Raw genomic sequence first — 14,678 nt, 5'->3', positions numbered from 1 at the left:
ATTGAATTTAAAAAATCAAGTGTTTCTGAATTAGCATTAGCAGCATCTGTCAATTTTTATTTGGAGGGTGATAGGAAATCTGCAAATCTGGTAAGGCAAGTAGCCCTTGGTTCTTCTAAAAATGTTTGTGGAATTCTGAAAAGTATTGAGACTTTTACATCTTATACTCAAGATGAAGCATTGGCAAATGCCGAAATTCCATTGCAATCATTTCTTAATTAACTGACAAAATGATTAGTCAAAATCAGTGAACCTGTTTTGCACTCGCTACCTTCCGCCTATCTTTCGAATTTGACTTCGATCTTAAAGTGATCAGCTTATAAACAGCGATCTCTGGAAGATTTTGATGATCAAAACCTTCTTATTACTTTTCTTGTTCCCTTAGAGCTGTATATGCAAGAACCTGATTTATCTAAAAAAGTAATCGTGTGGAAAAATTATTGTTCGGGGTCCTCTGGAAGTTGTGTACCAATAAGAATTTAATTTATTTAAGAGACTACTAAAGTATCTAAATCTGAAAGAGATCAGATGGAGAGTCAAATAGACAATCTTTGGATCAGCTTTATTAAATATGACGAATTAGGTGACATTTCGATTTCTCATACCCTGCTGTTGACCATGATAGATGGTAAAGTCTGCAATGTCATTACAGAAACATCTTCTTCACAAAGATGTTACGTTTGCCTGCGCAACACGAACTATGATGAAAAATATTGACGAAGCTGTTAGAAGAGAAACTGATCCATCTACATTTCAGTTTGGCCTCTCCTCTTTACATGTCTGGATTAGGTTTTTTGAATGTTTGCTGCACATCTTCTACTGCTTAGATTTCAAAAAGTGGCAATTTCGAAGTGCTCCTGAAAAGGATAGTCTTAAAGAGAGGAAAAAAGGGATTTAAGCAGATTCTAAAAGTAGGATGGGTCTTTTGATTGATATTCCTAATGCCGGAGGTAGCGGGACAACGAACGAAGGAAATAGAGCTCGCAGATTTCTTAGCGATCCTAAAACTTCATCTGGGACTACTCGAATTGACATACGTTTGATAGATGAATTCGCTACGAGTTTACAAACCTTTTCTTCTGAATTCGAAATCAACAGTGAAGCATATGAGATAAAAGCTCTTAATGCAACGAGACTCTACATAGAACTATATGGTTGGTATTGTATGCCAGCTTCTGCACACAAAATTCTGATTCAAAATGCAGCATCATAGAAAATGCTTTATTTTCTGTTGTTCAACTCTCAGAGGAAGCACAATAATCATGTAATAAAGATCTGAAGAACTGCAGGGAAAACAATATAATCATATCAAAAACACCAATTCATTGAGAGCAATTAAAAGCTTTCCGAAAGAAGTTATTGCTTTGATCAAATTGCCACAAGTACCAGAAAATAATTCTTCACAAAGTTTTGACAGTTCTTTAGAAGATGAAAGCAATTTTGACAAAGATTAAATATATTTGTTAGTGAGAGGCGAGGAAACCCACTTTAATGAAGCACCCCGAAAACTGTCAGGTCAACCAAACTTTTGAATTGTGTAATTTGGGCAGCAGATTTAAATTCATGCAACTTTTACTTCTACCGTGTGGCTCCACTGCTACACACTCGTTCTTTTTTAAGTAGAATGATGTATCATTAACCAAAATATAAATGTTTAGAAAACCTCAACGGCATTCATTACTAAAATGAGCTGTTCTTTAAACAAAAAAGAGGCCATTGTTACCAATATCGATTAATTTTTATAGTAAATAGAGGAATTTTCAACCATAAAGATCAATTTTTCAATAAAATTCTTGAATTTTTTATAAAATAATTAAATTTTTAACTACATAGTAGAATTTTCAATCTAGAGGGATGATTTCTGCATCGAGAATATAATAGAAGCCATTTTAAGTAAAAAGAATTATCTCCAAACAATGGAAGATGAATTTCCAACCAAAAAAGAATACTTTTCTACTTGAAGATGAAATTTCAATTAAAAAGGACGAATGTTCGAATCATAAAGACAAATTTTCTAAATAAGAAGACGAATGTTTCACGAAACAGTAGGATTTTCTACCAAAAAGATTATTTTCGAACGAAATAGTTAGATCTACAACTTAATAATGAATTTTTAAATAAAATAGTTTTATTTTTTAACTAAGAGAATAAATATTCAGAAAAAGAACAATAAATTTTTATAAGAAGTTTAAATTTCAACCAGAAAATAAGTAATATTGAAATTTTGTCTGAAATATTTTAATGAATCCAACCTCTATTTCGAGATATTTCATAGTATAGATTGAAAAAGTCCACGTAATTTAGTAATTATACGAGTTTTTCATAATTTTCTAGGACTTTAAGAGTTTTTAAAGCTCTCTTAAAATATAAATCTCTCATATACGTAGAGTTTTATATTTGGCTTATTCTATGCATAATCCCAGGATACTTGAAAATCTGGTACTTCTAGATCCCATAACTCGGAAACTAATCTTCGGATCTTGTAATGCTACAGGAAACTTCTGTTCGGCGTGCCAAGAAGTCAAAAAGAATGATTCTTTTTAACAAAATTGTTGAATTTTCAACAAAATAAAACTAACTCTAACTTCATTTTATTGAAAATTCCCAGTCATTTTCTGGCCAGTTTTATATTCTCTGGCTTTTCCTGACTGTCTGGAATGTTCTGACCTTTAGCAGCCCTGCACATGTGATGTTATTCTTCAAGTCAAATAGAGAAAAGCCTCCTGTATGAATAGATCAAAACAATGAGATTTCAGAACAAAAGAAAATTGATTTTAATTCATTGTAACATATTCCGTCCAAATAGAGGAATCAAATAACCTGAAATGCTTTAATAGATAATAACTGACGTTTCATTGAACAGAGGGTAATGGAAATCTTTATGCAGAATGCCAATAACAAATTTTTTGAAATCGAGAACAAAATGTTCAATTTTGATTCTTTTCCACGTAGTGAAATGTAGAAAATTCGTTGGTAAAATAGTGCATGTTTCCTGAATGTGCTTTTCATTATTTAAGGCTTATTTTCAAAAATTGCCTTTCATTGAAATGGATTCCAGAAGCGATAGAAATATGGAAGTAAATTTTTTTGATTGAGAAATAGTCTCTCGATTTAAAGTTTGCGAAAAAGTTAAAATTTTTATACCAACCTGAATAACTCCAGTTCTGTTGAGAATGGCGTGTCCAATGGGTTGAAAACGTTCCATTTGGCGTAGAATTTCAATGACTTTCGGTTCTTCAAGATCAACTAATCGAAAGGCAGTCATGTTCACACTATTGTACTTGAAGTCTTCTAAATCAAAAGTTTCTATATCCTGCAAGCACAATTATATAAAAAAATTATCTTTTGATTACCATTTACTTTCCTAAATGTATTTGAAAGAGTGGTGAGCTGTTTAAATAAAAAATATTGAAATTTTGCTATCACTAAGAGGCCGTTTAAAAGCTATGTCATGCTATTTTATAAAAAATTTTAACAAAATAGTTGAATCGTAATCAAATGGTCAAATTTTTTAAGTGAAGGGTACAAATTTTTAACAAAACATGATTTTGAAACTAAATGGTTGAACTATTAATAAAAAATATTCAAATTAGCCAAAAAGCAGTTGCATTTTTAACCAAATTGTAGAATTTGTAAACAAAGAAGACAAAATTTTTAGAAAAATGTGAAGTTTTCAAACTAAAAGTGCGCATTTTATATTCAAAAAGACGATCTTTCAACGAAACAGTTAAATTTTTAAACAAAAAGATAATAATAATAATAATAATTAAATCTAGAAAAAATATTTAAATTTTTAACAAGACAGTTTTATTTTAAACTAAAATAATGAATCTTTAACAAACAAAAAAATGTTTTTTTGATCAAGAATTTCAACTTTTACCACGTAGTTGATTTGTCAACCAAAGGCGGCCTTTTTACTAAAGAAAAATATAACAGTCAATATTTAAATAAAGAACAGTAATATTCAATAGTAAAACAATGTATTCTCAACAAAAAATGCAATACTTGATATTCAAAGAATTAAACAAAGAAATAACAAATCTTTACAAATTAGTTGAATTGTGAGCTAAAACAGAATAACTTATAAGCAAAACAGTAGCAACTTTAACCCAATCAAAATTCTACCAAAAGAGATGCATTTTCAACCAAGAAAGACTTCATTAAAAACGATCAAATTGTCAACGAAATTGTTAAATTTACAAGTCGAAAGGACGATCTTTCTACAGGACAGTTAAATTTTGCACCCGAGATTTGGAATTTTCAAGAAGCAAGTTAGTTTTCAACCAAGAGTTTGAATTGTTGGCGAAATAGTTGAATTTTGTACCAAAATTTAAATTTTAAAGCCAAAAAAATTTATTTTCTAACAGAATGTTTAATTTTGAAACCGAAAATGTGAGCATTTAATGAAAAAATTTTATTTCAAATAAAACGGAGCGTAATTTTTAGTAAAATAATTAAATTTTTAACCGAAAATATGAATCTTCAACGAAGAAAGATTTTTCGTTCGCAAAAGAGAAAAATTGTTCTATTTCCAAAAAAAGGTTAAATTTGAAACGTAAGATAATAATCTTGTAAGAAAATTGTAGAATTTTTGATAAAATAATGAACTTTTTAACCAAATAATAAAAGTTTCGACCAAAAGAGATTTTTCGCAAAAATGCAATAGTCGTTGATTGAAACAAAAAATATTTTCATTTTCAACACACAAAAAATTGTTGAATTAAATCAACAAAAGTCAAATTTTCAACCAATTGACTACGATTTGAACCCAAAAGGTGAATAAAATACTTAACTGATGAATCTGTAACCAAAAAATGAAATTGTAACCTAGTTTTTCAACTCTCAACCAATTATTTTCTTTTCAACCAAAAAAAGTTGAATTATCAAGACGAATGTGATATTTGAGATGTCTACTAAAAGAGGTTTTAAATTACAAACAGTTCAATCTTTTCTTTCATTACATGTTTTCAACAAAACAGTTGAATTTTCTGACTCGAAATTCTGAAATTTTAATAAAAAGTTTAATTTGCATCAAAATAGTTTAATTATCCGCCTAAAAACACACATTTTCAGAAATAAAGTCAAATTTTTAACAGAAAATTACGACTTTCTTCATAAAATAATTTAATTTTTAAAGATATAATCAAATTTTTAACTAAATGATAATAATTGGACAATTTGCAGACTGTCGCATTCCCTTAATAAAGGGGGAAAGAGGGGAATAAGAGAGAGGCTGTGAAACTTGCGACAAATAAATATGAAGTTTGATTCATTTTTAATACTTTTGAAATATGTAATAAAATACGTAAAATGGCCTATCGCAGAATAGTATATTATAGCTTTAACAGAAAAATTATGGAAATGTAAAATAATATGCAAAAGAGTATAATTAATTGAGCTAATTTTTATATTGCATTAGAAAGAAATCTAAGAGCTCTAGGAAACAAAAAATGGAAAAGATGTTGTATTTCAAACAGCAATATTCGTTTTTTTAAATTCATCTATTTCTAACAAATTTAGACAAAATACTTTAAATAAAGTAGGGCCCTGTAAAAAAAAGAAATATACTGAGAAAAATTGACGAGAATAAGGAATCGAAATTTACCTGCGGATAAAAATACATTTTAAAAAATCGAAAATGTTGTGTTCAACAGAATTTTCAAAGCTGGTGAAAGACAAATGTATTATTAAAATGATTTAAAATGTTGCTAAATAAAAGCGCTACTATTAGAAGGCACCTTTGTTCAATATTCACGAGATACTAATATGATATTAAAACCTTCTAATAATGAATAAAATTTCCTTTTTTCGGAAGAAAATTTGCTTCATTTATAATTGTACTTGTTTACTGTTGCGATTCCACCTATTGGTATTTTTACCCAATGCAAAAATTAAGACTTGAAAACTGGTTTGTTTCAAAATGTTTTAATTTCAAAAGTCACAGCATGTTGCTTCTATTATAACATAAGGACATCTTTGTTACGGTTATTGCACACCATTGTTTGGAATAATATCTCTAAGTTAAAAGATTTTAATATATTAATGAAATACTTAAACAAAATAATTTTAAAACTTTGATTTTAAAAAGTGTTTTCTTGTAAGGTTGGCATTTGTATAGCATAAATATCGGTTTTTGTTTTCCACAAGTGCGAATTTTTATTTGTTTAATTACAGTTTTAATGACAAAGTGATCAATACTAATTGCTTAAATTGGCAAAAAGCAATTTCATTAAATTAGTTGAGAATAGCAACTATCTTGGAAACAACATTAATGGGGAATTAGGCTGACTTTGTTTAATGATAGTGGTAGAGATTTCTAGTTTCTACTAGATACATGTCTAAGATTCATCCCGTTTGCTTCCTTCTGTGCAAATTGGGTTCTTAAGCAAATATCAAGCAGTATATCTGTCAGCCTACAAATGCAATCTTTGACAAACCTCTTCTAGGCATTTCGAGAGTGAATTTGGATTATTATATTCGCCGACTTGTATTATAGAGGAAAAAAATTAAATTAAAGAAGCCATTTCTAGAAAATAGCATTATGCTATAATGAAGAAGAGGCAAAAGTATAGTGGAGAAGAACATAGGAGATAAATGAAGGTGTACTGACTTTTGCGATAAAAAAAGGAAAGGAAATTAAAAGTTTCGAAGAAAAGGTAGAGAAGGCTAGGATGGAAGAAGTTTGAAAAATAGTAAGGAGAGAAAGAAAAAGGAGGAAAACCAGGGGTATAATAAAGAAAAATATTTTATGGATTTGCTCGGAGGGGTAGAGAGGAAAGTTAGAAAAGGAAGAAAATTTATTTGATGAGAAAGCAGACGTAACAAGATCAGATATATACAAGGTGCTAGGAATAATTAAAGAATTAACGGCATCTGGTATAGATGAGATTTCAAATGAAGTCTGAAAATATGGGGGAACAGAAATAAGAGTGTCGCTAATGCTAATATTCCATGAAGTACATTTAGCTATTTCAACGGAAAGTTTTAAGAAAGAAGTTGAGGAAAAAACATTAAATCAGGAAAGTAATGGGGACAATAAACAAAATATATATTCTGAATTATCTAGTAAATAAAAGGATTAAATGAGAAATAGAGGCAAGGATAGCAATGTATTTGGCCTTAAAGTCGGTGTTTAACTCATTAGATTAAGGAATGAAAATATAATAAAAATTATAAGATGATAAAAATGGAAGGAGTACAAAGGCATTTAGAAAGGGATGAGGAGAGAGAAGATGGTTGAGAATAGCAAGATTTAGATAAAGAAATTCTGGATGACGAGTAAAGAAAGGATGTAGGAGATAAATAGAAGTTAAAGGAAGCTAAAAAGAGAATGTGGTAAAGATAATTAGGGGAGGATGGATTGTGTGAGGAATGGATGAAGGTGTTGCAGGGGGCTAGAGGAGCGAATCAATTACAAATTAACATATCTGTACTCACAAATGTTGTGAACATATAGTGGTATCTGTAGTCATTCATTTGCAGTTGCAATATCTGAAACAAACATAAAAATCGATAAAGCTAGACGAAGCTAAATTTGCAGAATAATAATTATCAAATATAGTAAAGTGCTATTAATTAATTCCGTCTATATTAAAGCTCATATGTTTCCGCTCGTTTTTTGCGTGTTCTTTGTCTCACTAATTTTTCTCTCATGTCAATGTAACAATAGTTTTTTCAGTATAAATACATCAGTCTAAAACTTTACGAAATTTTCATCATTAATAATTTGTACACCTAACCTGAAAATACCTAATCGTTGAATTCTACATTTTTCAGTCTAATGATCCTAATTAAAGAAAGCTTTAATTTGTAAAAAAAGTTTAGTATCGTTTGAATCCTAACGCTTCGAGTTAAATTGATTTATTTTTACAGTTTTAAATTAAAAATCATTATTTTAAGCACTTCTCAGATTACTTAAGCTTCCCGAGTAAAAATGCTCCGACTTGGTTATGTCTTGAGTTCATTTCCAAGACATCGACGTCTGGCTGAGTCTCAAAACTGATTCGAGACATAGGCCTTCGTCTTACTTTTATGGCCACGACAGGTAAAGCGGCGTTTACTTGCCTTAAGTCGAGCCTTGTCTTGGCTTAAGACGACGTTTACTTGAATCAAGACGAGCCTTGTATTAGCTGAGATTATCGAACCTTTTTTGGCTCACAAATGAGATTAAAATTGATGAATGAAAAATTTGTAATTAATAAATCAGTTATATTTAACTTAAAAATTCAGAACCGGTAAGTCTGAACGAATATAACCCTTAAAAATTATCTTAAAAAAAATAAAAATTTAAATTTCTAGAAGGATCTCCTAAGCCGTTAGAAATACGTAAAACCAAACAACGTTTTCGGTATCACCGTCAAACAAGTACAATACAAATAACAATCCGTAAATAAGTTGATTTTATATATATATATATATATATATATATTGTATAAAAATATACAAGGTTGTTTAACCATTAAAAAAGATTAGCTATAATGACTGTTAGAAATAACCTTTTTGTTAGGGCAGGTATACGCTCGAAGTTATAAACTGCACGTGTTGAAGTCATAAAAATAAGACTCAAGAGATAAATTTATATCTTCAATCCTTCAATTTTGAACTGTGAAAATCATAGTGAATGTTTTTACATATCCAGTTACTTTTAATGTCACCATAAAATGCATTATATATTTATTTATATATATATATATCTTACCTCGGGAGGGAGGGGGATATAAAAACAAGTCTTAAATTTTAAATGTTCAAAATTAACGAATTCCAAATATTCAAGATTTACTAATTAAACTGAAAGAGAACTTTATTTGATTCTTTTTATAATCAAACTTTTAAATTTTGAGAAAAGTGCTTCTACAATTATTATATTTTTACGCGAAATACCAGCATACTACGTAAGAATAATATCCCACAACAAAATATTCTTGTAATATCTTTGTTATCTTAAAGTTGTGTAAGGGCTCTCGTTGTATGAATTTAAAACATTCACATAAGTTTTCAATTTTGAAGTTGTAAAATTATTATAAATAATATAATTTCAGTTTCTCTTAATTTAAAATGATCGAATTTTCACAATTTCAATCCACAAATCTTCGATTTTTATTGATTTAAAATTGTCTCGTTTTCGAAATTTTGATCTGAAATCATTCAATTTTGAGATTCTTTAATTTAAAATAAAATTGTTTGCTTTCGAATGCTTCGAATTAAAAATGACGTAAGTTCAATTCCTTTTCATGCCATTCGAAACATTGTCCTTATTCAAAATTTTACCTAATGTAAAACATGTTGACTTACAACATTTTTAATTCAAAATCGTTTGATATAAATATTTTTTTAATTTCAAAGATTTTAATTCAATTTTATTAATTATTGTTTCCAAAATATTTTAAACTTAACATGGATTAAAAAAATGTTAAATTTGAATTTTTAATTTGTTTAGATTTTTAATGTACCGGACGAGAATATAAATTAAACAAAAAAAAAACAAAAAAGTATAAAAGTTTAACAAAGTTAGAAAGTATCCTAGAGATTGAAGTTTTTGTAGAACTACATTAATGATAGGAAATTAGTAAAATCAAACTCTAGTCGAGAAAAACTGAAGCCTTGAAATATTACTATCATCAAGATGCAACTTTTCTGCAGTCATTTCCCTGTGATATTTTTTTTTAAGTTTCTAATCATAAAATAATAAAAATGCAGATTTTTATTCTTTACACGTTTTAAATATCTTTTTCAGATAATTAGTGTTTATGAATTGATATTAGGGTAGTCCAAAAAATTATTATTTTGATTTAAGCTGTTGGATAGAAAGTGAAGTAAGGTGGCAAAAATAGAGTATCTATTATTTAAAAAATGCCGACTTCAGAGGAAAAAGTTTGATGTAAATAATTGATTGATATGAATTAAATCAAACGAACGAATATAATATTTTGATAATAATAAATATTAAAACTTGAATTTATTTGAATTGAAAATGTGAAAAAATGTAATAATTTTAGACAAATTAGTTAATAAATATATTTTATAATTAATTAAAAATAATATAGTAATTTCTGAATTTTTAAATAAATATAATTGATAAATAAATTCATTGATATCATTATTTATAACTAATTAGAAATATTATAATACATATTAATCATTTACGTAAACATCTGATTGAATCCTCAACCAATTTATTTTGAATATCCAACAAAAATAGTCCCTGATAAACGGTCGTAGTTGAAACTGTTTTTCCATTATGTTCTTCTTGGTTTGTTATAACACCATACAATTTTATTATCAAGAGTGAAGTAAATAGAAGGATAAAAGTTGAATTTTATAAACAATATACCCTTGAATTCCCTAAAATGAAACCCTCAAGACAATGTAACATAATTTTCAATTATCTTTTCTAAATTTAATGAAATTGAAATGCAAATTTCCAGCGTTAATTAGGTTTATTATTATTGGTTTATTTGTATGTATTTTACAAAGTTTTGACTATAATAGTATGGAAAATGATGGCTTTAAAAGAAAACTTTTTTCCTTTTTCACATTTATTAATTTATCTCTAATTACACATTTTTCTTTATAATTCTTATTTGAATATTTTCAACATTAAATAGTATATAAGTATGTTCAAATAAAATGTTTTCAAAAAAATTAAATCTAATTAATTATGAATTATGAAGGTAAAACTGTAAAAAGTATATTTTTTAAAAAAGGGGTTGAGCCATAACCTCAAAAAATGACGAAAAATCATGCACTGAGGCAATTAAATTTCAAAATAATGCCAGTGATGCAAATTTTCACTTCAAAAACATGTCGACAACTATAAAGGATCAACCCTTGTCTGATATCAACTTATTTAACATAACTTTACCCAACAGAACCTGACCTCACCTAACCTGAATTAACAGAAATTTATTGAATTACACGTAAAGCTCTGGAAGCATATTTTCCCAGTAGCAAATGTGTGCTACATTAAATGGGTCAACTCGAGCCTACCCTAGAAATAAATCTAACCTAGCCTAACCTAACCTAACCTCACAAAACACAATTTAACTGATTGTGTTGTCCCGTTGTGTTTGCGGTACCGTTTCATTCAGCTTCGCCTTAAACTACATAGAGGTTTAACTTATCCTAACCAAACAGAACCTGGCCTAACCTAACCGATTATGCTGGCAACCCTCTTCTTGCGTACTTTCATATTTGACATTAATAGCACTAAATGCCTGGAGTTTCGTAACCGCTTGTTGCTAGCATTATTCGCCTGTGTCTGTAACCAGGGCACCTCCACGTGGTGACGGTGGGCAACGGATCCACATTGGCTGAGTTCCTGGGTAAACGGCGTTCATGCCGCCATGTCAGACACTGGAAAAAAGTTTATTACGATGCAGGGAAAAACCCCTGTATTGGCGTCTGGTCAGAGTGGGAAAACGGGCTCTCTGACGTCGTCATCATGCAATCGTAGCTCTTCATCAATAGATCACTTGGTCGGTGTGGAGTCTCATGCCACAAGGAAAAAGACCACGAGAATTTCTCAATCGCATGCCTGCAAGAATAGCTCAGATTCATTCTGTTACATTTGCAGTAAATATGAAGCGAGCAGTTTGCGAAAATCAATCAACGAGGAAGTGAAAAGTCTTTAACAAAAGTGTTTTGACCGTAAATTGCTGCACCAAGAAATAAAATGGGTTCCTCACGTCATTTGCAATTCCTGCAGACTTATGTTGTATTGTCTAAAAAATTCAAACAACGAAAAGTACCGCAAGTACTCTACACCAACCACATGAAAAAAACCCCGTTATTGCGAAGGACTGCTACTTTTGCATGAATTCCGTCAAAGGGGTCAACGCCAAAAATAAAAATAACATTTCGTACATTAATGTGTGCACAGTGACAAGAGCAATTGAAATCAATAAAAATGCACGCCAGACTGATTTAAGCGCTTTAGAAGATGATAGAAAGGAAGTTGAAAGTTAACGTCATGGAGACGGTAGTGAAACCGGTGATCGAACAGAAAATAGTTCTGATGATTCCGATGAAAATAACGAAAAATATGACGAATATGGCGTGCATAAAATGAAATCGAAGGTTCCAATATTAGTGTCGCAACTATAACTGAATGATTTTATTAGAGATTTTGGATTACCGAAAGACGGCGCTGAATTTGCCGCTTCATTTCTAAAAAGAAGAAATCTTCTAGAGCCAAAGACAAAAGTTTCATTATATCGCAGCAGGAAAAAAGAATTCAGAAAGTTTTTCGTTAAAGACGAAGAGACGTCTTTAGTGTACTGCACTGACGTTAACGGAATAATGAACCACTTGAAGGAAAATGTGTACAGAGACGAAGAATGGCGACTTTTCATTGAATCGTCAAAACGCAGCATTAAGGCTGTTTTACTGCATAACACGAATACTTACGCTCCTATCGCTATAGCTCACTCAACGGTCATCAAAGAAGAATATAACAATGTTAAAATTCTTCTTAAAAAAGTTAATTACATGAATCACAAAGGGCAAATATGTGGTGATATCAAAATCTTTACAATGATATTAAGCCAACAATCGGGTTTCACGAGACAGCCATGCTTTATATGCCTGTGGAATAGCAGAGATCGAGCCAATCATTACAGCAAAAAACATTGGCCTTTAAGAGATTCATTCAAACCTGGTTCTCATAATATCACCAACCAAAGCCTCGTTGATCCAGAAAATTTTTTACTACCACCCCTCCACATAAAGCTCGGGCTCATGAAACAATTTGTCGGGTCGTTATACAAAGATGGACAATGCTATAAGTATATATCCCTTAAATTCCCTAATATTTCAGACGCTAAATTGAAAGAAGGAGTCTTTGATGGACCACAGATTCGAATATTGACAAGAGATACTAATTTCGCGAGCCATATGACGAAAATTGAAATTGACGCTTGGGAAAGTTTTAAAGCAGTAAACGCAAATTTCCTCGGTAACAAAAAAAAGTCCAGACTACGAGAATATTGTTGCGAAAATAATAAGAAACTACAAAAAGTTAGGCTGTTTGATGAATTTAAAACTTCGCTTTCTAGATTCCCATCTGGATAAGTTTCCAGAAAATGTCGGTGATTTCAGCGAAGAACAAGGGGATCGTTTTCATTAAGACATAAAATTTATGGAAAAACGATATCAAGGTAGATGGGACAAGGTCATGATGGCTGATTTTTGCTGGATGTTGAGAAGGGAAACGAATGTAGGTCTTAAACGTAAGCGTAACCCTTTGCATCGTTCCTTCGAAGAAAAAAGGACACGTTATAGCAGGCAGAAAATAGACTGAAGTAGGTCTATAAATCAATTTAATTACGATAAAAAGCAAGATAAAATGTAAACACGAAAGATAGTATAAATATATCCCTTAAGTCTAAGAAAAGCAGAAAGAGAAAAATTTTGAATAAAACTCTTATTCATTTGCATGTTTAAATTACAGTTCTACATTTTAATTGATACAAACATTGTCAGATTAATTGAAATGGGGTCAATTCTACTTGTAGTTCTAAGTTTCTTCAAATGAGTAATGTGCGTCTAAATTTTTAACCACCTTTAGTACAATGAAATGAATTTTATTGTGTGACAACGGGAACACTTATGTTAAGTTGTGTTGCGTTAAGCAAAATTTCGTTAGGTTCTGTTATGTTGGATTCATTTGCAGGTTAAGATAGAGTTAACCTATTATATATAGCACACATTTAAGACTGAGAACCGTACGCTTACATAGCTACACGTGTGGTTGAATTTCATTCGGCTAGGTTAGGTTAGGTCAGGTTTTGTTAGTTTAAGATAGGTTAAACCTCTATGTAGGTTAAGCCGAAGCTGAATGAAACGGTACCGCAAACATAACGGTACAACAGAATGAGTTTAATTGTGTTACGTGAAGTTAAGTTAGGTTAGGTTAGATTAGGTCAGGTTTTTTAGGTTAGGATAGGTTTGACCTCTTTGCAGGTTAAGCCCAAGCTGATTCAAACGGTACCGCAAATACAACGGGACAACACAATCAGTTTAATTGTGTCTCGTGAGGTTAGGTTAGGTTGGGTTAGGCTAGGTTAGATTTGTTTCTAGGTTAGGCTTGAGTTGACCCATTCGACGTAGCACACATTTGCTAGTGGGAAAATATGCTTCCAGAGCTTTACATGTAATTCAATAAATTTCTGTTAATTCAGGTTTGGTGAGGTCAGGTTCTGTTGGGTAAAGTTATGTTAAATAAGTTGATATCAGACAAGGGTTGATCCTTTACAGTTGTTGACATGTTTTTGAAATGAAAATTTGCATCACTGGCATTATTTTGAAATTTATTTGCCTCAGTGCATGATTTTTCGTCATTTTTGAGGTTATGGCTCAACCATGACGTGATGGGTGATTTTTGATACCAAATTTGAATTCAGTGCCTCAAAATTCATAGGAATACGTGTGTCTTGTTACCAGATCCGCGCACTTTTTTTTGTGTGGCTGTGTAATTATTCTAAGGTCCAATAAGACTATAACTCAGTCTAGTTCCATCCTGATCAAAAAAGAAATAAGTTAGAGTGAAAATGCTTGATGTATACAAAAAATTGTGAAAAAATTTGTGCGGAAAATAAAGGTGATTGTTTCGAGAAAATACTTTTTTTCATGTTTTGAAAACTTGAAAAATAAGAAAAAAATTATCTGGAAAATTACATCTT

General features: G+C 30.4%; 1 protein-coding gene across 1 annotated transcript in view; it reads right to left on the bottom strand.

Moving 5' to 3' along the window:
- The window catches only part of LOC117178453 (glutamate receptor ionotropic, kainate 1-like), an 87,949-nt gene that overhangs the window by 10,636 nt on the left and 62,635 nt on the right, over nucleotides 1-14,678 (bottom strand). Inside the window, exons 5-6 of the mRNA XM_033369879.1 lie at nucleotides 7,438-7,491; nucleotides 3,149-3,313 (exon numbers count right to left, since the gene is read on the bottom strand). Of these exons, the coding sequence (XP_033225770.1) occupies nucleotides 3,149-3,313; nucleotides 7,438-7,491 (219 nt within the window). The remainder of the gene's footprint in view (nucleotides 1-3,148; nucleotides 3,314-7,437; nucleotides 7,492-14,678) is intronic.

Source organism: Belonocnema kinseyi, chromosome 8 (genome assembly GCF_010883055.1).
Source record: "Belonocnema kinseyi isolate 2016_QV_RU_SX_M_011 chromosome 8, B_treatae_v1, whole genome shotgun sequence".
Taxonomy (NCBI): domain Eukaryota; kingdom Metazoa; phylum Arthropoda; class Insecta; order Hymenoptera; family Cynipidae; genus Belonocnema; species Belonocnema kinseyi.
This window is presented reverse-complemented; position numbering and strand designations above follow the sequence as displayed.